General features: G+C 37.8%; 1 protein-coding gene across 4 annotated transcripts in view; it reads right to left on the bottom strand.

Moving 5' to 3' along the window:
* Nucleotides 1–6,997: 6,997 nt before the first annotated feature.
* The window catches only part of PIK3C3 (phosphatidylinositol 3-kinase catalytic subunit type 3), a 146,350-nt gene continuing 128,671 nt past the window's right edge, over nucleotides 6,998–24,676 (bottom strand). For 3 of the 4 annotated variants that reach the window (XM_017660015.3, XM_017660016.3, XM_073212974.1), the window contains 2 exons: nucleotides 16,759–16,884; nucleotides 6,998–7,353 (listed from right to left, as the gene is read on the bottom strand). In XM_017660015.3, the coding sequence (XP_017515504.3) occupies nucleotides 7,339–7,353; nucleotides 16,759–16,884 (141 nt within the window). In that variant the 3' untranslated portion in view covers nucleotides 6,998–7,338. The remainder of the gene's footprint in view (nucleotides 7,354–16,758; nucleotides 16,885–24,676) is intronic. The other variant, XM_017660017.3, reaches the window with a different exon arrangement.

Genomic DNA, 24,676 nt, shown 5'->3' with positions numbered 1-24,676 from the left:
TGGTTTATCCATTCATCAGTTTGTGGGTATTTGGGTTGTTTCTACTTTTTGGTTATTATAAATAAGGCTGCTATGAACACTTGTACACAAGTTTTTGGTAGACTTATGCTTTCATTTCTCTGGGCTATATCTAGGAGTAGAATTGCTAGGTAGTATGATAACTACGTTTGAGGAACTGCTGAATTGTTTTCCAAAGGAGGCTGAACCATTTTGGTCCCACCAGCAGCATATGAGGGTCCCAATCTTTCTACAGCCCCATCAACAATTATTATCTGTCTTTTATATTATAGTTCTCCTAGTGGGAATGAAGTGGCATCTCCTCAATGACTAATAATGTTGAGCATCTTCTCATGTGCTTATTTGGCCATTTGTGCATCTTCTTTGGAGAAATGTCTACTCAGGTCCTTTATGTACTTTCAATTGAGCTTTTGCTAAACTGAAGGTGTTCTTTACTTATTCTAGATACAAAACCATCATCAAATGTGACTTGCAGATATTTTCTCCCATTGAGTGGGTTATCTTTTCACTTTCTTAATGGTTTTATTTTTAAGCAGAAGTTTTTAATCTTGGTGAAGTCCAACTTACCTGTTTTTTTCTTCTGTTGCTTGTGGTTTTGGTGTTAAGATACTGTATAAGTAGTATCTTGCATATGTAAATGTAAAATATATGTAGAAACACTTACATGTAGAATCTTAAAAAAACCGAACTTGTGAAAACAGAAATAAGAATGGGGCTGAGGAGTGGGGAAATTAGGAAGACATTTACGGGTACTAAGTTACAACTAGTAAATAAGCTGTGGAGATCCAATGCAGTGATTACAGTCAACAATACTGTTTTACATATTTCAAAGTTACTAACAGACTAAATCTGAACACACAAAAATGATATGTTACATGAAAAATATGATAGCTGATGCTACTTTAGTAATTGCATTGCAATATATAAATGTACCAAAACATTGTATACTTTAAACTTGTATGTTATATGGCAATTATAGGTCAATTTAAAAAAATGAAAGAGTTGCAGATGAAGCCTCATAACAGGTGCTTTTGTGCACTGGATGGGCCTTAACTGCAAGGAGGCGACAGACACACATACTGCAGGCATCTATCTCTTCTGCTCCTTTACAGCATTCAGTGTCCCATCAGACTTCACTTACTAAACACCAACTCAAACATAAAATTACTAAGGCTTTTAACACAGCCACAGGAAAGCACTGGGCTAAGCTCAGGGCCCTCTGAATGTGGTGGCTTGTCCAAGTATACAGGCAGCATGTCCATGAACTTGGCATGGTCATTAGCATGTAAATGACATTTAACTCCACAGTATTGGATTATCACTTCTACAAGCACAGACAGAAAGAACAGTGGGTCCCGGCCACAAGCACTGTGACAAGTCCAGTAACAGATTTATCAGAAGAGAAAAAGCCCATGAAGGAGACTGAGAAGAAGCATCAAGGGAGGTAGGAGGTCATATTATTAAGAACTGGCTGCGATGATATTAACTGCATTTTCTGAGACTCTTCTCTTATGAAAGACCAAATAGGGGGTACTGAAGTCTGAGGGACTACTGAGATTCTGGTAATACTACCAGTATGAGTGGGTATGGCAGAAGTGACTCATTTAGTTGTGGTGGGCTGGGATTTAAATGCTCTCACAGGCAAGAGTTACAATGTTCGAAAACAACTTCTAACCAGATTTTGGATTCAGTGGGATGCTGGTAAGGAACCCCACTGGTGCCTGCATACATGCCCAACAGAAATCTGAAGACGAATTCTGCTGGTTCAGTGGCAAAGGGTGGATGTGGTGTTTTTCTTTAAGGAAGGACAATCCAAAATCTTCACCTGAAAGCAGCAATCCTAAAATATGGACTAGAACCCCTAGACATTCCTAGCATATTTTTTGGAAGGGGAGACAATTTCCTCACCTGAGCTAAGAAAAAGAATCACAATAGTCCCAGGACACCAATTTGGCTTTCTCCTAAGTCAAGAAGCATGAACTCACCAGAACTGGTGTATACAGAACTGAAAGCAAGGTTACCTTTCGGAGGGGAGGGCACTGCTCAAAGCGAGGTCACTCTCCTTAGGGTGGAGGATGTGTTCTTGCTCCAGGCCAAGGAAACTGCTCTGAAGTTTGGAGATGCTTGCTTAAATCCTGGCCTTTGCCTCTTGATGTCTGTCTCAAGTTCTATTTTCCTGTCACAAACATTTCCTGAAATGAAGACCCCACACTTCAAATAACTATAGACTTAAAGCACCATACTATTTTTCAAAATCCAAGTCGCTTCAGTAAACTGGACAACTTATTGGGCACTGGGTCGGGCCAACTGTTCAGGACCTGTCTGTCTGTGACCACGTGCCCGGGGCCTCGGGCCCCTGTGTGGCTTCGCAGGCTCCCCTCGTCCTGAGGCTGCTGGACGCGTCAGTCCTTACCGCCAGCCACGCCCAGAAGCCTGGATATACGCACCTGTGTGTGATTCGCTGAGTCTGGAACACAGAGGTGGAAGAGGCAGCATCTGCCAGAGGCTCGGAGCCTCAGGACAGCGCTGGCGACCACAGCACTGAAGGAAAGCAAATCCCTAACCCGGAGCCCAGCCTGAGGCGCTGCAGCCACGTGGGGAACCCGGGGGCCGTGCCGCGCAGGGACACGAGGAGGGGCGGTGCCTGCCAACCTCCCCGCGCATGCGTGTATTGTGGTTCGACAGGATTTGCCGGCTTTGGGGAGTTGCTTTGGATCTTTTTTAAAACCAGCTCCACAGAGGTACAGTTTACACGGTCATTAAAATATTGTTTTTTAGTAAATGGAGTTGTGCAAACATCACAGAAATTCAGTTTTAGAGCGTCTCCATCACTGCTTAAAGTTCCTGAGTATCCCTTTCCAGTCTTCCTGTTTGTACTCCCAGCCCACCGCAACCTCTGATCAGCTTTCTGCCTCTGACGATTTACCTTTCCTGCAAATGTAAATTTATAGTATATGGTATTCTGTCCTGATGCGCTCAAGGCAGACAGTGGTAGTAATGATCTAAAGCCGAGAAGAATTGATGTAGAGATAATTCTAGTTAAATTCTTTGGTTTATTCAGATAGGGTTGTGCTACCTACGTTGAGCTTACTTACATCCATATCCCCTACCCCATTTAGACTCCACAGTTTGAGTGGCAATATTCAGGATACTATCTTAATTTCTATTTTTAAAAAATCAGACACCTTATATAGGGAGTAATCTGGTAGAACTGGACCAGAGAATAACCTGGACTCCTCCTTTGGAGAAATGCTAACTTCAGACTTGGGGCAGAGAAAATACAAGATGAGCTTGAAACATCTGGTGTCACCAAAGTAAAAAAGGGCTCAAAACCTACTGAGGCCATGACAGGGTCACAGGCACCAGCCTGAATGGATCAGTTCTGGGGCAGTTTTACCATCAAAACAAGCAATAATAGGAACACATTGTATAATAGGAACCCATAGAGTCCATATTAATATAAATAAATGAATACATAATTAATGGAGAAAGGACAGTTCTACCTTACAGAACACTAACAAGTATAGAAGAAAAAAAAATTTGGCTTTTAACTACAGTAATAATTGATTCAGGCAAGAATCATAAATATATGCTAAAATTGATAGGTAATATAGCCTGAAAAAAAAGATACTTACACAGTTTCAAAGTATCTCCTCATAAAGCATTTATAAACTGCTTATCCTTTTATTAAGAATCAAATACAAATTAACTTCAGAATGGGGAAAACTGGAAAAGTCCATCTTAACCAATAAGTCACCACCAGCTGAAATCATTTACCTTGTGATAAGATGTCCTGAGAAGAACACAGCATTATTTCTGAAGTATTCCTACAAAAACTGAGTAAACTTGAGGACAAACCCAAACTGAGGGGTTTTCTACAAAGTAATTACCTGGTACTTTTTTTAATAGTCAAGGTTAAGAAAGAGGATAGTGCTAAGGAACAATTTCAGGCTGAGGATCTCCTTCAGATGCAGGAGTTCAGGTTCTCTAAGTGTCACCAGGTGGGACTTCACTACTGAGACTCCCCATTCCTTTTAAGATAACTAGTCCATATTTCATATTTCATTCATAAGTTAATGTCTTTGTTCTATTCCAGGATCCCAACCAGGTGCTATATATATATATATATAATTCATTTGGCAAATTAGTGTATTTTTCTGTAACTAATTATAGAAAGTCTACATTGTTTTGCAATGTATTTGGAGGAAAAAAATCCTAAGTGTCTCAATCTAGTTACCTTTTCCAATTGCAATGTTATAACTACGTACAAGTACATAAATTGCATCACAGTTGTAGGCTAACAGCTGCATGGTTATGATTTATTTTACCCGTATGTTTTTACCCTTGGAAACCCTGTAATGACATAAATAAGAAAAGGAATAAGCTTGTTTTGGGGGGCTTCGAGTCTAATGGGCCACATATACACACGTGCACACACTGGATGTCTGTACTATCACTACTGCCTCACTGAGAAACGAAGGCTTAGAAATTGATGGTCAAGACTGCCATCACTGGAATCTGAGTAACTCCATTTCAAACGCCAACTCTGCACTCACAGCTAAGTCTTAGGCAGATGATTCAACTTCCTTAAACTTCTGGAAAATGGGGAGACAATTCTATCTCACAAGACTGTTATACAGAATAATGAGATAAGCAACATGAAGCAATTACCACATCCCAGACATGTACAGGCCGTATAAATAATTCTGACTGCTAGTACTGCACTGAACACCCCGCTGAAAAGTCTGTAATACAAATGAACCGGGGAACATCTTACTCTGGTATATTAGGAATAACAAAATTCAGGTTGAGTCATCCTCTTAGTTTTGTGAACCACAACCTTACTTCTTTCTTTCCCGGTGCCCTACTCTCAGTGGCTGCCATCTACAGCTGCTCTCTCCCAGTCAGAAATCTCTCTGAAAACTTACAATACATGACCATGACACTCACACTTTGTAATTAAAGTACTGTGTTCTCACAAATATATTTCTCAAACTGAAAGCAAACATTGTTCTGGAAATACTATAGAACTTGCCAAAGAATCTGGGTGGCAGTAACAATAAAGAAACATTTAGAGTACACTATGAAGAGGGAGCTCTGAAGAATGAAACAAGATTTTGGGGGAAAGGAGGCACAAAGAGGTTGCTTTGAGCAATAGAAACTGAGACTGAGGACTCACTTTTCTTTCTGATGCAGGCTTATGACCCACCCACAGCCAAAATACTATCAGCAAAACCATAACCACTGATCATACTCAAGAGATGATCCTTCCTCACTCAATACCTTTCTTCCTTCTTGTAAGTTTTATCTCCCCTATAATTCTTAGCAAGTTTGCACTGAGTAAGTTTGCACAAGTTTGCATTCATGATCAACTCTCTGGACTAGCTGTCGCTGTCTGTCTTTATAGAATGTCCTATTAGTTAAAAACTTATGTATAGGGCTCTACTATAAACATGCTGCTATCTACATAAAGTGTGGAATTCATAAAGATGAGTAAGATGGAAACAGTTTTGCCTCACAGTTAATTCAACAGGGGTCAGTAAATTTCAGCCCAAGGGGCAAATCTGGTCATGCTATTTGTTTACATATTGTCTATGGGTGCCTTTTGTACTGCAACAGCAGAGTTGAGTTGTTGTGAACAAGATCACATTTCCCAAAGCTGAAAATATTTACTATCTTGGCCTCTTACAGAAAAAGTTTGCCAACTTCTGAAATAGGAGATCCAAGTTTAACAAAAATACCCAACTTTACTACATGGAATTTAAAAGCTGTAAATAAAGAATCACCAGAGTTGAGATGGGTGGAGAGTCCACTTTCAACAGGGACATTTCAAGAAAACTTTGGAGCAGGTGCCAATAGAAATAGGACTAAAAGAATGAGAATGCAGATGTTGTTGTTCTAGACAACAAAAAATGATGTAAATATGTGAAGCAGAGAAAAACCAAAGACAGAGGAGGCTTGCCCATTAGTTTGGGCATACAGGCTTTCACGATGATTTGCAGTGGGCTTTTCATCTTTAGTATGTATTTTTGTTTTATCAGAATGTTTGTTTTATACAAGTCATACTCCATATGCCTCTAGGATTTCTCATTTAATTATATACTTGCCTTCCAGCTGGTGACCCCACTCTAAAGAAGCAAGCTCACAGTTAAGAATTTGGTTAACAAATAGACATTATAATCAATGGCATTTTCTGAAACTATGCCTTAATTTTAACCTTCTTAATCTTTTCCATCATTTGATATGTAATATTTATTCAGGTGACAGATGTGCTTTTTGAGCACCAAAAACTGAATGTTCTTCTGAAACACAATCACATGACTATGCAACACATTAATCTGAAAAGATTACCACTATGTTTCTCCTCTCAATTGTGTATGTTCTCTTTTCCCAGAGTTCCATGAAGCAGAAAAGCTAGATGCATTAGTTTAACTTCTAGGCTTAAAAGACAAAAAATTATTTTGCTTAAATCAGGAAGGATGTATTATATTAAAAAGTCTGGGGAGCTATTTCAAACAGCTTTTGAAAGCAAGTTTGCATCAAAAAAGAATTTATTGCAGGAAAACAATTTATACTTATATGTAAAAATATCTTCATTTCAATACCAAAAGCTGCTGTCACATTACCTTTTGGCCAGAAAGTCAGATGCTACATTTGCATATCCTGGTCTATGTACTTTTTCAATCTCGGGGTGTATTTAGTTTAAAAAAATATCACAAACAATATTTAAGAGCAAGAGAAAAATGACTACCTTATTTGAAATATATATTACTCTTGACTTCTGAAAGAATGAGCCATAACATGTAAAACTGGAAGTACTGTACATTAAGCAAACACAAACAAAACTGTGGGAGGTTGGGAGGAGGAAGGGAAGACAGGAAAAAAAGGAGGGAGAGAAAACAAAAAAACCTGTAAACTAAGACAAGTAATCCAAATTCCTCTGCCATCCTGATGTGAAGAGAGGAGACAGAAAAGGATGTTTGTTTCAAAGGCTAAAAAGTTTAATATTTCAACATACAATCTCTCTAAAACTCTCATAATATGTATATGATCCTGGAATAAGTTTCTCACTTCTTAGCTTATTAACAATGTGTACATTTGAAAACATATACAATATTTCAAAACAAATTCTTCAAGATCATATTTGAACAATACAATTCAAGGGAAATAAATTCAGGCACCATGTAACATTTAGGATAAATGGTATCTTGAAGATTAAATATTCTCTTCCTTGCTTGTTACTCTGAAGTCTTCCTTAGACACAGGCTGCTGCAAAGTAGTTTCCTTGGAGTCAAACATCTTGATGGGTCAAATCCGGTTTCATTTTCTCCAGTACTACAAAAATTAAAAACAGACAAAGAAACAAACAGAAAATAGTTGACTTCACTGTTCACAAAGTAAGAGTCTACAATTTTAAAAAATGCTTACATACATGTAATTCTTTAACAAAAGAAAAAAAATCTCACTTAATGTTAGTCCTTAAATTTTTTTAAAGGTTTATATATATTTTAAAAAGTGAAAATTACTTTACTAAATGCAATGAAGAGGATTTCAATTATCCACAATGTATAGGATTCCTAAGAGTTGGCTTAAAAATTAACTTACATGAGAAAGTATTTGGGGGAGGAAATGTTTGCTGACTGTAAGCTCAAGAAGGCCCAATTAGTACCACACAGGCAAATCGAGCACCAGGAAGGCAACAATCGCACTGAATTCCACAGTGACAGATGTGCTTTTGAGCAGTGGGCTACTTCTTGGTGCAACATTTTTGGAGAGACTGGAAACCTGTAGCCTTATTCCAGAGTTCAACCACTTCATTATATTAATAGTTTGGAATCCAATCAAAGAAAGTAGTCTTCAAAGAACAAGAAAGGCCCAGTCAACAGTTGTTTTGGGACCAACACATTAACAATATTTATTATTAAAATATAAACTAGAAGTAAAAATAAACCAACATTTTTAGCCCCTTATTTTGTGCTAGGCACCTACAGTGACTTCATATAAGGCACAATAATCTGTGGTGTCTGTGACACTGCCCTCTCTGTGACACTGCCCTGTCACTATCTCTCAAAGTTACGATTCTGTGAAACTAAGAGACGGCTGGCTACCTATTACTTTTGAGGAGTAGGTAATGCAAAAATAATCTGCAACAGTTAATGGTTGTTTTTAACATATACAGATGCTTCCAATCACCCACTCTCAGTAAGGACAACCATTCTGCCTGAGTGAATGAATATACACCGAATCATCCACAACTCATGTGCCGTCTTGTTCAATAAAATATATGCTGGCTTTATCTTAGAGGACTTAAGAGTGGTTTACATATAACAAACATGACATACATATAACACCTATGAACTCCACCTCATTATTACTGAGAGAAAATGTGAAGGAAAAAAGGCTTGCTGATAAATGTTTGTGTATGTGTGTGCATGCATGTGCATGTGTAAAAATGTGAAAGATGTTCACTGATTTTAACTGCTACAATTTAAAATGACATTCTAAAAAGAATATGATTATGATTTATTTTTAATGTTAATAAAATACAATTTACAATTTAAATAGTTGCTAAAATACTTTATTGAGGGCAGTATCAGAGTAAATAAAGTTCTCAGATGGTCCTTGGCACTTATATAAAATGACATACATTTATTTGGTGCCTATCATGTGCCCTACTATGTGCCAGGAACAGTTCTGGTTCTGTAGGAGTTAAGTCCCAAGTTACTTAAGACAAAAAAAAAATGCCTAAAGACAAAAATGCTTATATAGTCATCTCATCACACACACACACACACACACAACACCCCAAAAGTTAGGCAAATGGATAGGGAATAAAGAGCAAAGGTGTATTGCTTGTAGGGTGGAGAGCAGGTATGGGGATGAGGTATTGTCATGGGGGTAAATCAATGAAGCTACAAAGAAGCTTCCTTTTGAAGGCTTTTTGAAGATGATGGAAATTGAAAATGCAGGTTAAGGCCAAATTATGAACAGTCTGTATGACATATTAAGAAATCTAAATATCCTGGAAACAATCAAAACCCACACCTGTGTATATGTGTATTTGTATGTGTGAGAAGATGCTGCTACTAAACAGATGCTGTCTCATGTAGTTCCTAAATACTTCAATGTGTCAGTGTGTCTATGAAAAAAAAATTAGTAATACTATGTAGCAGAGCCAGTCTCCAAATATTCAACTCCCTATACATGTGATGAATTTATATAAAAGGGCTTGATTTAACACAAAGGGGCAGGAAAGCAACTGTATATAACAACTAGCCTTACTCAAAGCAGTTAATTATGCAAACAGGCAATCTTACCATGGATTTTTGCAAGTGCTCTCTAGATAAGGAAATTAAATTTGTACAGATGAAAAATAAACTGCAAGGCATTTTAGCTGAAAATAATGGGGCAATCTGAGGACTGTTGCTATTAAAATACTTGACTACTCTTGAGATTTTAAAACATTTGTACACCAAGTACCCACATTATATTTTTTTAAAAACATTACATACAGGTCATATTGGGCAGTTGTGCAGCATGCTGGCCATGGGAGAACGAGAACAGCATGCAGGTCAATAAAGTTCAAGACTGGTTTTTGGCCAGTGTGCAAAATAAATGTTGTCCTGTATTTATCATATTTATCTGGGATTAACAGTTTCCAATGATTTCACTTTATATCATACTCTACTGGCTCTTTGCACAGCTGCTTTTTATCTTTTCATGGTCAAATGAAAGATTGAGATAAAAGTTAAAAGATCATTTTTTAAATTTACAAGTGTATTTTTAAAGTTCACTACACACAACAAAATTTATTCGTAACTAATAAAGGTTAGATGTCTTATCAAGAAAAGCATTATTTAAAAACTACTGTTTATTTCTGCAACCAAGGGTTTAGGTCTGAATCTGGACTTCATCATCTATTAATCTTGAGACCCTGGGCAAGCAATTTAACTACCTAAGTCTCATTTTTCTCATCTGTAGAACTAGCTTGGTGATAGATACACCTACTTCCCAGGTGTGAGAATTAAGTGAAGTGATACAGAGAAAGTACTCTATATAATTCCTGGCTGTAATTATTGTTATTATTGTTGTTTCTTTGTTGTTATTTCTCCCAGGATAATATCAGTAAGTTAGGATAGATCTGGGACACAAAATGATACAGAATAACTATGATACAGTGTTTTTTGTTTGTTTATTTAAAGCCACTGATCTAGGAATTATCTTTTTGGAAAACATTTACTTAATTAAAAATACAGTTTAGAGCAAAAGTATTTCTATTTGGCCACAGAATTCAATGCTTTTGTTTTGTTCAATGAAATACTTTACAATGCTTTCTTTATCTTAATTGTAAAATAAGGTCCATTTAATGTTAACTCAGAAATGATGCTTCATTCACTCCTTTGTAGGGCATCTTTTGCACCTATGCCTTCTCAGAGTAGATGACACAGCAGAGTAGTTACAATGGAAGCATCCTACACTGGGTTTAGGAGCTAAGGTCTGTGCATGAAGCTAAACAGGCATATATATAAATAAAATTACTCAAGAAAAGTCCTACAGAAGACAACACATTAGAGACAGTCAACTCTCAAAAAGCCTAAGACTGCAAGCTTTCCACCTAATCCTGATACAAAGAAAAAAACCCTGTTTATTTAAGTAGCAACTGGAGCAGACTGCTTACACTGGAGAGGCTATGATGTAGGAAAAAACGAGATTCTGCCATATGGGAATTGCATTCAGCATGGAAGGTGCCATGTCATGGGTGGCACTCAGGATTTGCATTGCTCCCGAAGCAGCTCCCCCAACATTTATTAGAGGACGTAATAATGTCAGGCAGAACAACCATACCATTTTCCTCCTTTTGTTGTTTTTAATCCCAACAAGTATAGAGAGTCGAATTCTCTTCAATTAAAGGCATGTAAGATGTGACTAAAAATTTATGTGCTCTTTGCTTGGACCTTCCTTTTGAAACACAGGGGCTAAAATAAGGATGCTTGCCAGGTGGACAGAAGTGATGTGTTCTTAGTATCTTGAGCTGGAACTTGGGTAAACTTTCTGAACCCAATCTGTTCCTTTTAGTATTTTTGCTGTTTGTAAATAATTCATCTCTATCCCTATTTAATCTACTAAGGTCCAGATAATTGGATTTGATATGTGTTAAGATTAATGGAAACCAAACTCCATTCTCCAGACTTCTACCGTCAGTCAGTGAAGAAGAAACAGGATAAAGAAACAGGGAAGAAATGGGCTGCATTGTGAGAAATCACCATTGACAGGCTTAGTTTCAGAACAGTAGGTGACCCAAACTAAGTGATCTCTACCTTTCTGTGCAGACAAGACTAAAAAGCCCTTTAAGAATAATTTCAGTGGTAGGAGAGTTCTGATGATGCAATTTCAAAGACAATGACCCAAATAAAAGTGTTTTTCAGTGGAAAATTTGTGCCACTAATAGGTGGGTGTTGCTAGGCAACAAATATTGCAGTATTTAATCTCTGCCTTCTTAGGGAACGGCATGATGGAAGAAAATAAGTCTTTTCAACATTTCAGTATAATAGTTGGATCTGACAATTTTGTAGTCTTCTTTTAGTGTATAATTTCTTTTATGCTGAAACAACTGTAACTTTTGCTAACATATTATCAGCCTATCTACATTTTTAAAAAACTGGCTCTGTGACCCATGGTAGCAGAAAGGCATTAAAATTAGCATAAGTCAATTAACAATATGCAGCCTTATAATAAATGCTGTCAGTGACCAAAAAACAGGTATCAGTCATCAGAACTTGAGTGTGCTTGTGAATTATACTCAATTCAATGTGAAAATATACAGTATTTAGACATGTGAATTTCAAAGAGAAAATAAACATCTCTTGAGATCACTTAAGAAATAGCTATGCTTCTCTAATTTTATAATTTGAAATGACTTATGTGAAGTTCAGACCTTACTCGGTATCTCTTGTACCATTCAATGCTTAAGCAAATTTAAATGAAATTAAAACTCCTAAGGTTATTTTTATTTTGATATTGTTTTAGTTGTGTAATAGCATAGGCAGAAGTAACAAATTTAAGGAAACCTAAAAAAAAGCATGAACATTTTCAAGTTCATTTCTTAGGATAAAAGACAGTGAGATTCTGGTAAAGAAGACCTGAGTTTAATAAGCTAAGAAACAACTTTTTATGTGGCTCTTCTCATCTATAAAAGAGGATGATGCTAAAACTCACTTATTTGGCTATAGGAAGGATTACATGATATTAAAAACTAGGGAGCATTAATAAAGAAAAAAGCTCAAGAAAATAAAGGCTGTGATGATCTCAGATACTATGTCTATCATTATTATAAAATTGAGAGCTGAGATGTAATCTAAAACATGTAGTCTACACTAATATTCATGCTGTGTTAGAGCTCTACTTTCCCTAGTCTATGCTGATGATGGTCCTTACACTGCTGTAATCATCCACATATTTGCTCTTAACTCATATTCATGCTGCTACATCTTAATTTTCTAAACTATTTTGTTATCAGGAATATATCCTCGCCCAAAAGAGTATTTAACAACCGAGGCCAAAGTAATTCTAAATAACTATCCAGGATTTCTACATCTTACCTACTATTTTACTGAAGTGAAAAAACAGGCACTTGGAAAAATAGGCTTAATGTTTCTTTCCAAGAAATACAATTATCTATTAGTTAATGCTTATGAAATGATCTTTGCCATGTCTAAGTTAAGAGTATGTCTATCTCTATTACCAATTCATCATCCATATTCATATTTTCTCTGAATAGAAAAGGTACATGCATTACCTCTTAATTTATCCATTGGTTCTGGGCAGTGGGAGGGAATTTCATTTAATTTTAGTCTTTGTGGTAGTCAGTATTAGCTTTACATATGGAAAGCAACTGATCTTTGTGCATCTCTGACAAATCAAATTTGTTAGTTTTTACCTCAATGCCAATCACTTTTAAGACTGGAAATTGAGGCCCAGAAACACCGATAAACTATAATTTCATTATTACAACTTCCCCTGAATATAGTTATGGTCCCATTTTCAGCCAGCACTTCTCTTCTCTTTTTAATACAGAGACTTAAGAAATACAGTTTATTCTTAGATTCAGCAAGCAATGCAAAACAGAAAATTTTGCACACTGACAAGACAATTTCAAAACCAAACCACTAATATAAAGTATGCCACAAGTTTGTTTTACAGAACTTAAAGGCTCAAACTTTAAGCATATTAGATGAGTGGCAGTTAAGCCTTCAAAGATGACACACTTAATTCCTCTCCTCTCTGCATATATATCCCTCTCTTTTATCAAGAGGTAGAATCTCTTTCTCCCCCCTGTGCATCTGGAACTTGTTTCTCCTCCCTGTGAATCTGGCCTTGAGACTAGTTTTAAGAGGTCTGCTATTTCTGCTTTCTCATTCTTTTGCAGAAGCCAGCTGCCATGCAGAACAGCAGCTCAGGCTGGAGTACTAAGTAGAGAGAGACAGGCCATCTGCAGGAGCAACAAAGTGAAGATGTTTGAGTGGTACCTTTCTGAACCTTCCAGACAAACCTGATCACCAGCTGAACAAAGCTGAATGAACGAAACTGCCAGACATAAGAGAAAACAAAGGAACTGTGTGGCTGGGCTCTGGCTGAAATCTTGACTCAAGAATCTTAAGTAGTAGTAACTAATTATCTATTTGTAAGCTAGTGAGTTTGGGGTTTGTCAATGAAGCTATAAACTGAAATGAGGTGTTAGGCAGCAGCATTCATTTCAAGTGTGGAGTTTTAGCTCCATTATATATTGTAACTGCCCAGGAAAATAAATGTCAAGTGTGCAATAAGGAAAACTCATGAAGGGAAATTTGTAGAGCTGTCGACAGGGACTGAGCAAAATGAAATATAAGTGACCAACTCTGAAGGGTAGATCTCTTCTGAAGAAATGCTCAGACACAGAAGTTTAAAGTTTCTATCTTAAAGCATGTTTTAAATGGTTGAGTTTGTAAAAAGAAAAAAAAAAAGGTGTACTTGAAAAATAACAGGATTGTTTGGTCTGTGGCCAAAAAAAGTTTGACATGTAACATAGAACATAGTACAGTGGTAAGCACAATACTGAGAATTCAGAATCCTGGTTTCAAAAATACTGGATATGGGAATCAAAAGATTTGGGTTCAAGTCTTGGTTCTGTCTCTTGTTAGTCACATGAAGTTGTCTAAGTCATTATACCTCTGTGAGCTTTTCCCATACTGTAACTCTAAAATACTCTGCTGTGCTACACAGAGACTCAGATCTACCAGTAGTTAAAAGTTATTTTCCTACCATATGAGTCACAATTTACTGTCTTGAGAAGTAACTGGTTAGTAGTAATGACCTGTGGAGCAGAACTTGAGTGGGCTCTTATAATAAAATATGACCTAGACTGGTGTTCAGGGAGAAGAAACTTTTTGTTGTTATTAAGTGGGAAAACTAGTAAAGGCTAACATTTACAGATTCATTGTTACTAGATATTTTTTCAGTGTGTGAGACATTGTGTTTCTAAGTGACTGACAGATTTAGCCTAGACTTCAAGGAGTTAAAAGTGTCCAAATATCTGTAACAGAAAGCAAAATGCAAGTGCAACTAATAATAAATGCACTAAGTACTATGAATATTCAGAGTATTATTAATCATAGTGACCTTAAGAATAGATCTTGGAGGACAGGCTGGATTTTGGCAAGTAGAAGTTACAGAAGACTCATTATTAAGAAGATGGACATTCTTTGCTGAAAAATGGCTGCAACAAAGTAGTCATAAAGATGGAAGAAAACAAAATATTCAGAGAAAATATTAGGAGAACAGCTCAGAAAGTAGCTTAGAACACAATATTCTGGAAGGCCCTGAGTTGCCAGAGATTGGACTTTACTGTTAGGCAATTAAGAAACAATATATCCATTTATATATATTTTAAAAAGTACAAGGACATGAAAAGATACTCCACATCGCTAGTCATCAGAGAAATGCAAATTAAAACCACAATGAGATATCACCTCACACCAGTAAGGATTGCCATCATCCAAAAGACAAACAACAACAAATATTGGCGAGGTTGTGGAGAAAGGGGAATCCTCCTACACTGCTGGTGGGAATGTAAAATAGTCCAACCATTGTGGAAAGCAATATGGAGGTTCCTAAAAAAACTAAAAATAGAAATACCATTTGACCCAGGAATCTCACTTCTAGGAATTTACCCTTAAGAATACAGCAGCCTATTTTCAAAAAGACAGATGCACCCTTATGTTTATCACAGCACTATTTACAATAGCCAAGAAATGGAAGCAACCTAAGTGTCCATCAGTAGATGAATGGATAAAGAAGATGTGGTACATATACACAATGGAATATTATTCAGCCATAAGAAGAAAACAAATCCCACCATTTGCAACAACATGGATGGAGCTAGAGGGTGTTATGCTCAGTGAAATAAGCCAGGTGGAGAAAGACAAGTACCAAATGATTTCACTCATATGTGGAATATAAGAACAAAGGGAAAACCGAAGGAAAAAAACAGCAGCAGAATCACAGAACCCAAGAATGGATGAACAGTTACCAAAGGGAGAGGGACTGGGAAGGATGGGTGGGAAGGGAGGGAGAAGGGGGAGGGGGAGAAGAAAGGGGGCCTTACGATTAGCATGTATAATGTGTGTGGGGGCATGGGGAGGGCTGTGCAACACAGAGAAGACAAGTAGTGATTCTACAGCATCTTACTATGCTGACGGACAGTGACTAATGGGGTATGTGGCGGGGACGTGGTGAAGTGGGGAGTCTAGTAAACATAATGTTCCTCATGTATTGTAGATCAATGATAACAAAATAAAAAAATAAAAATAAAAAAGTACAAGGCAAAACACTGTTTTGTGGAACAAGATGTTTAGAAAAATAAAGATTGCTTAGAGAATAATAAGACTAAAACAGATCAATTATAAAGGGCTTTAGTTATCCAAGTGAAGAAAAAAATGGATAAAAATATTAGTAGTCAGAAAATGATAAAGGATAAATAAAGAAATGGTTGATGAAAAAAATAATAAGGATTGGTGACATATTGGTACTGGGTGAGGGAAAAGTCAAAGCAGACATGCTTTGAGCCTGGGTGATTAGCAAAATTATTACTAACAGAATGTGTGAGGTTAGGAAGGAGTACACAAGGAGAAGAGTGGGAGGGTGTGGGAGGGAAATAGGCCTAATAGTTCTGTTTGCTAATTATTTTTCTAATCATCCTTACCATGAAAATCATAAACAGGCTTTAAATCGAGGTTTATCATCATAGGCTACACCTGTATCAAAGATTCTGCTAACAGGGAGTCTACAAGTTAGACCTTTTCATTTTATGGTATGCACTGCTTTTCTTGGCTTCTAAAACTTTTCGTAGCACTTCACCATTTACCAAAACCTGCAAGAGTCCACATCTCACTTGCAGAGGACTCTGCTAGACCCAAGATCATTCTCAAGAAGGGTTTACCATCACCACTGACTACAAAGCTAATACACCTAGGCTGATGTTCCACAACTTAGTCATTACTAAGAAAATGTAAGTGGGATGTTTTAGAGCTAATAATGCAGGGGACACATTCACACTGATTGGCTGGCTAGTGAGATGTCAGAGAAGGCTTACTTAAAAAAAAAACCTGAAAAGATGTCTTAGCAGGAAAAAAGTGTGGCTCTCTGAGGACTCTGGAGTAGAGTCTGGCGAAGCTGAGATAAAAGCACTGCCCTCAGAGAACTTACCTGGGCGAATTTGTGAATCTGTTCTACCACTGCAGCAAAGAGAGCATGGACACTTTCATCAATTAGACTCTGCATGTAATGCACCGCCTCTTCATCAGACAGGTCTAGACGGAATTTGTCCTGGACCTACAAGGCCATAATCTATTAGTCATTTGAATGAAGGAAAACATATTTGGAAAAGATAGAATCAAGTTGATATAGATGCTATTACAACATATTACAAGCTATTCCTATGCCAAAAAAAAAATGATTTGTAACTTACACATTACTCTTCTAAGTGTAAAAAGTCTACTGTTTTTTTCTATGTTTTTATATCACCCTATCCTTATTGGCTGTAAATATTTTTTAAGAAAAAAGAAAGAGAAAATACAGCTCTGTTTAACTCTGAAATTTAAAAAACAAAACAAAATTTGTTCATTTAACAGAAAAGTGTGCTAAACTACTTAAAATTTACATTGTGACATATTTATTAGCAATCTCCTGCACTTTATTCCTGTTACTCAGTATGAAATGGATGTGGTAAGGTGAAATTTTATTAAATTCTTCTCCAACTCACTTCCTATACAAGAACAGGAACTATGTCAATCACTGGTAAATCACTAAACTACAACTTCTAAAATGTCTTCTTTCCTGTTGCAATTCCTTTACTCCTGGCAAATAACTACTCCGATTGGTCTATAATTTCCAATGACAGAGGAATTATTCCTTAATTTCATATTTAAAATTGCAGTTGACTCTCAATAAGTACTAAAAAAATAAGAAGATATATTCAGAATGGTTCCCTAAAAAAAATAAAAGCCAATGTTACTGTATAACTACTTTGTACAAAACACTGTAGATCCAGTATCCCACTTGACTTTCAGATGGCTCTGAGGTAGAAAATATCTCTACCTATAAGATGCAGAAACTGAGGCAAAGAGAATTCATGAAGCCAATCCAAGGGTCTGTAACAGATGATAAGGGTCTCATGCTTCCAGAAAATCTCATGCCAGTGCATGTAACCATTGCACTCTACTTCTTTCTACTCTTCAAAGTGACCTACATATACTTCCAAAAGGACAAGAGAAATGAGATTTCCAAGTTGAGTAAAAAGTGCTCCACATTTAGCATTTCCTTTTAAGTATAGAGTTTAACTACTAGAAAACTAGAAAGAAGAAAGGATGTAGTATGTCACCCCAAGGCCCCCAATCAGTGCTTGCCTCTTCACTGGCTAGAGGTATGCCAGATGATCAACACTCTACAGCCGCAAGACAGGGGAAATAAAAGAGATATAAAATGTGAAGGACAATTTGGTGGAGGAAGACCTAAGGGTGTATCCCCAATCAACTAATTCTTCCATTTCTGGATCCTAATTAATGACACACATGTTCCTTGAGTTTAATGCTTTATTTCCTGGATTTCTATTTAAGAAAGATAATGTCTGATAAGTTTTGGAACTATTTTTAGGGACATCAAAAACTACAGGGAAGGAGAATCAAAATAAAACTTTAGCCCAATTTATTTAAATTTGCATATTTGTGTGTTTGAAGCACAAACAGTAGATAAGTATTTGGCATATAAAGAAAATGTTACTTCCCAAATATGAACATACTCTCTGTTATTACAAAGAAAGTTAACTGCATATAAATGGTTGATTTGAGATTTACTGACTTACGTTAGACTACTTGCTATTGTCCCATAGGTCATTAAGGTTCCAAGCTTTTTGTTGACTCTACATTCCATGTTCTTCAGATTATAAAATGTAGGCTCTTTTCATGTGTGTGCATGTGCACACAGCCACCCCCACACATTTCAGTTAGTATTACATATTAAATTTTATCTTTAATAGCATTATGATGTACACTCTTCTTGCATTCATTCTCAGGTATGTAGAGCTATTCTCCAACAAAACCCTGTAACACATTTCTAGATAAACTCTATTGTCTTTCATAAGGAGCACAGTGATTTCACTGATACCTAATCTTTACCCTGTCTTTGAAAGCACAAAATACACCATTACAAGACTAATTTAATACTCAACACAGAAGAAAATAATTTTAGTGTTTAACATCTCTGAAAATAGGAACTTTCATTAAACTAAGAAAAGCAGATCTTCTCTATTAAATTCTTCTTATTCAAAATATTAGAATCAGAAGAATGCTTTTCCTTGTATTCATTTCCTAATAATTTAATCATATGCCTGACTATAATAAAAGAACAATTTTCAGTCATCAGAGTGAAAGGAAGAGTTTTAATCTAAGTATTATTTTCTTGCTGAGTTCATTTGATTATTTGAGCTACATTTAGAATTAAAAACAAAAATCACTTACTTGAATAAAATAAGGAGTAATTAAAGAGAAAAATGACAAAAATTGACCATCCAACTATTGCTAAGCAATAATCAATGCTGTAGTTGTTGGAAGTAAGAAAAATAAAACCTACAGTGCCAAAATTCCACATGAGTGGACACTTTGGCTTGTACATTTATTAATCTTAGAGGCACCAAAGGTCATTTAATTTTATAGATCATTTGAAATAGATCTTCAGATAATCCAGACCTCTTTTAAAATATATAGAATTTCTGTTTTACAGTTTAGCAAAAAATCAACTTAGAGAAGGAACACATCCATTTAATTCAACACAAAATAGTATGATCTCACTCAATTACTTTGAACAAACCTGTTACTCAGTTTAAAAGGTTTTATCTTATTGTTGATTTAAAGGAAGAGCACGAATGACAAAGCAATGACTGTCAAGTGGTCGTTTTTATTCATTAAAGCAGTCCTACCTTTTCTTTACATTTTTTTCTCCTGCAAAAAGCTAAGATGTGAAACTCTTTGAAGATAGGCAATTGTCTTCTTTCAACATACTTGGCTTGTAACAAAGTTAATGACTTGGCAGGTAATACATGTTTTTTATCTCAAGTACTTTAACTTTTCTTCACTAGCATAATCAACAGGAACTAAGAAATCTTGTTTCCATACCACATATTTATAAGGTATCTTTTTTTAATTTATTCAAAATAAGCTGATACAGGCAGGAGCCAAGATGGCGGCGTGAGTAGAGCAGTGGAAATCTCCTCCCAAAAACACATAGAGCTATGAAAATATAACAAAGAAAAATCTTCCTAAAATAGAGACCACAGGACACAGGACAACATCCAGACCACATCCACACCTGCAAGAACCCAGCGCCTTGTGAAGGGGGTAAGATACAAGCCCCAGCCCGGCGGGACCCGAGCGCCCCTCCCCCCGGCTCCCGGCGGGTGGAGAGAAACCGGAGCGGTTTTTTTTTTTTTTTTTTTGGCGAGTGCTTTTTGGAAGCCTTAGAGGGACGGGCCCCCGTTGCTGGGGAGGCAGGGTGGCGGGACCGGTGAGGAGGTGCCTGGGAATGGCGCCGGAGGACAAAGAATATCCCGCGTTTCTCCCTGCGAGACCTGGGGGCGGGTGCCTGAGACTGGTGCCTGAGGACGGAGGAGGTCACGCGTTTTTCCCCTTTTTTTTTTTTTCTCTTTTTGGCGAGCGCTTTTTGGAAGCCTTGAAGGGACGGGGACCCCAGTGCTAGGGAGGCACGGTGGCGGGACTGGTGAGCGGGTGGCTGGGACCGGCGCCTGAGGACAAAGAATATCCCCCGTTTTTCCCTGCGGGACCGGTGGGCGGGTGCCTGAGATCGGCACTTGAGGACAGAGGAAATCGCGCGTTTTTCCCCTTTTTTTTTTCTCTTTTCTGCGAGTGCTTTTTGGAAGCCTAAAAGGGACAGGGACTCCGGTGCTAGGGAGGCAGGGCGGCAGGACTGGTGAGCGGGTGCCTGGGACCGGCACCTGAGGACAAAGAATATCCCGCATTTTTCCCTGTGGGACTGGTGGGTGGGTGTCTGAGACCAGCACCTGAGGACGGAAGAAATCGCGTGTTTTTCCCCTTTTTTTTCTCTCTTTTTGCCGAGTGCTTTTTGGGAGCCTTGAAGGGACAGGGACCCCGGTGCTAGGGAGGCAGGGTGGCGGGACTGGTGAGCGGGTGCGTGGGACCAGTGCCTGAGGACAAAGAATATTGAGCGTTCTTTCCCTGCGGGACTGGTGGGTGGGTGCTTTTTGGAAGCCTTGAAAGGACAGGGACCCTGGTGCTAGGGAGACAGGGCAGCAGGACCAGTGAGCGGGTGCCTGGGACTGGCACCTGAGGACAAAAAAAAAAAAAAAAAATCGCTTGTTTTTTCCTTTTTTTTCTCTCTTTCTTTCTGTTCCCTCTCTCATTGTTGCTGCTGTTGTTTTGGTTTGGAGAGTGCTTTTTGGAAATCTTAAAGGGGCAGGACAGGTCACTTAGACCAGAAGCAGGGAATCTGGGGATCTCTGGGCACTCTAACCCCCTGGGCAGCAGGGAGCACAGAGGCCCCTTACGGAGATAAATAGTCTCCTGGCTGCTCCCCCTCCAACGGGGCTCCACCATTTTGGAGGAACAGCCCCAGCCAGGCCAAGCCCACAGCAACAGCGGAGATAAACCCCAAAGCAACTGGGCAGGAAGCAGAAGCCCTGTCTGCGCACAGCTGCCCAGCACAAGCCACTAGAGGTCGCTATTCTCCCAGGAAAAGGCTACAAACCAACAAGAAGGGAAGCTCTTCCAGCGGTCACTTGTACCAGCTCTGCAAACTATCTCTATCACCATGAAAAGGCAAAACTACAGGCAGACAAAGATCACAGAGACAACACCTGAGAAGGAGACAGACCTAACTAGTCCTCCTGAAAAAGAATTCAAAATAAAAATCATGAACATGCTGACAGAGATGCAGAAAAAAATGCAAGAGCAATGGGATGAGATGCAGAGAAAAATGCAAGAGCAGTGGGATGAAGTCCGGAAGGAGATCACAGATGTCAGGAAAGAGATCACAGAAGTGAAACAATCCCTGGAAGGATTTATAAGCAGAATGGATAAGATGCAAGAGGCCATTGAAGGAATAGAAGCCAGAGAACAGGAACGTATAGAAGCTGACATAGAGAGAGATAAAAGGATCTCCAGGAATGAAACAACACTAAGAGAAATATGTGACCAATACAAAAGGAAAAACATTCGTATTATAGGGATACCAGAAGAGGAAGAAAGAGGAAAAGGGATAGAAAGTGTCTTTGAAGAAATAATTGCTGAAAACTTCCCCAAACTGGGGGAGGAAATAATCGAACAGACCATGGAATTATACAGAACCCCCAACAGAAAGGATCCAAGGAGGACAACACCAAGACACATAATAATTAAAATGGCAAGGATCAAGGACAAGGAAAGAGTTTTAAAGGCAGCTAGAGAGAAAAAGGTCACCTATAAAGGAAAACCAATCAGGCTAACATCAGACTTCTCAACAGAAACCCTACAGGCCAGAAGAGAATGGCATGATATACTTAATGCAATGAAACAGAAGGGCCTTGAACCAAGGATACTGTATCCAGCACGACTATCATTTAAATATGATGGTGGGATCAAACAATTCCCAGACAAGCAAAAGCTGAGGGAATTTGCTTCCCACAAACCACCTCTACAGGGCATCCTACAGGGACTGCTCTAGATGGGAGCACCCCTAAAAAGAGCACAGAACAAAACACACAACATATGAAGAATGGAGGAGGAGGAATAAGAAGGGAGAGAAGAAAAGACTCTCCAGACAGTGTATATAACAGCTCAATAAGCGAGCTAAGTTAGGCAGTAAGATACTAAAGAAGCTAACCTTGAACCTTTGGTAACCACGAATCTAAAGCCTGCAATGGCAATAAGTACATATCTTTCAATAGTCACCCTAAATGTAAATGGACTTAATGCACCAATCAAAAGACATAGAGTAATAGAATGGATAAAAAAGCAAGACCCATCTATATGCTGCTTACAAGAAACTCACCTTAAACCCAAAGATAAGCATAGACTAAAAGTCAAGGGATGGAAAAACATATTTCAGGCAAACAACAGTGAGAAGAAAGCAGGGGTTGCAGTACTAATATCAGACAAAATAGACTTCAAAACAAAGAAAGTAACAAGAGATAAAGAAGGCCACTACATAATGATAAAGGGCTTAGTCCAACAAGAGGATATAACCATTCTAAATATATATGCACCCAATACAGGAGCACCAGCATATGTGAAGCAAATACTAACAGAACTAAAGAGGGAAATAGACTGCAATGCATTCATTGTAGGAGACTTCAACACACCACTCACCCCAAAGGATAGATCCACCGGGCAGAAAATAAGTAAAGACACACAGGCACTGAACAACACACTAGAACAGATGGACCTAATAGACATCTATAGAACTTTACATCCAAAAGCAACAGGATATACATTCTTCTCAAGTGCACATGGAACATTCTCCAGAATAGACCACATACTAGCTCACAAAAAGAGCCTCAATAAATTCCACAATATTGAAATTCTACCAACCAATTTTTCAGACCACAAAGGTATGAAAGTAGAAATAAATTCTACAAAGAAAACAAAAAGGCTCACAAACACATGGAGGCTTAACAACATGCTACTAAATAATCAATGGATCAATGAACAAATCAAAATAGAGATCAAGGAATATATAGAAACAAATGACAACAACAACACTAAGCCCCAACTTCTGTGGGATGCAGCGAAAGCAGTCTTAAGAGGAAAGTATATAGCAATCCAGGCACACTTGAAGAAGGAAGAACAATCCCAAATGAATAGTCTAACATCACAATTATTAAAACTGGAAAAAGAAGAACAAATGAGGCCTAAAGTCAGCAGAAGGAGGGACATAATAAAGATCAGAGAGGAAATAAACAAAATTGAGAAGAATAAAACAATAGCAAAAATCAACGAAACCAAGAGCTGGTTCTTTGAGAAAATAAACAAAATAGATAAGCCTCTAGCCCAACTTATTAAGAGAAAAAGAGAGTCAACACAAATCAACATAATCAGAAATGAGAATGGAAAAATCACGACAGACTCCACAGAAATACAAAGAATTATTAAAGACTACTATGAAAACCTATATGCCAACAAGCTGGAAAACCTAGAAGAAATGGACAACTTCCTAGAAAAATACAACCTCCCAAGACTGACCAAGGAAGAAACACAAAAGTTAAACAAACCAATTACAAGCAAAGAAATTGAAACAGTAATCAAAAAACTACCCAAGAACAAAACCCCGGGGCTGGACGGATTTACCTCGGAATTTTATCAGACACACAGAGAAGACATAATACCCATTCTCCTTAAAGTGTTCCACAAAATAGAAGAAGAGGGAATACTCCCAAACTCATTCTATGAAGCCAACATCACCCTAATACCAAAACCAGGAAAAGACCCCACCAAAAAAGAAAATTACAGACCAATATCCCTGATGAATGTAGATGCAAAAATACTCAATAAAATATTAGCAAAGAGAATTCAACAGTATATCAAAAGGATCATACACCATGACCAAGTGGGGTTCATCCCAGGGATGCAAGGATGGTACAACATTCGAAAATCCATCAACATCATCCACCACATCAACAAAAAGAAAGACAAAAACCACATGATCATCTCCATAGATGCTGAAAAAGCATTTGACAAAATTCAACATCCATTCATGATAAAAACTCTCAGCAAAATGGGAATAGAGGGCAAGCACCTCAACATAATAAAGGCCATATATGATAAACCCACAGCCAGCATTATACTGAACAGCGAGAAGCTGAAAGCATTTCCACTGAGATCGGGAACCAGACAGGGATGCCCACTCTCCCCACTGTTATTTAACATAGTACTGGAGGTCCTAGCCACGGCAATCAGACAAAACAAAGAAATACAAGGAATCCAGATTGGTAAAGAAGAAGTTAAACTGTCACTATTTGCAGATGATATGATACTGTACATAAAAAACCCTAAAGACTCCACTCCAAAACTACTAGAACTGATATCGGAATACAGCAAAGTTGCAGGATACAAAATCAACA

The sequence above is a fragment of the Manis javanica genome, chromosome 9, assembly GCF_040802235.1.
Source record: "Manis javanica isolate MJ-LG chromosome 9, MJ_LKY, whole genome shotgun sequence".
NCBI classification, from domain to species: domain Eukaryota; kingdom Metazoa; phylum Chordata; class Mammalia; order Pholidota; family Manidae; genus Manis; species Manis javanica.
The sequence above is the reverse complement of the archived record's forward strand: the minus strand, read 5'-3'. Positions and strand labels throughout refer to the sequence as shown.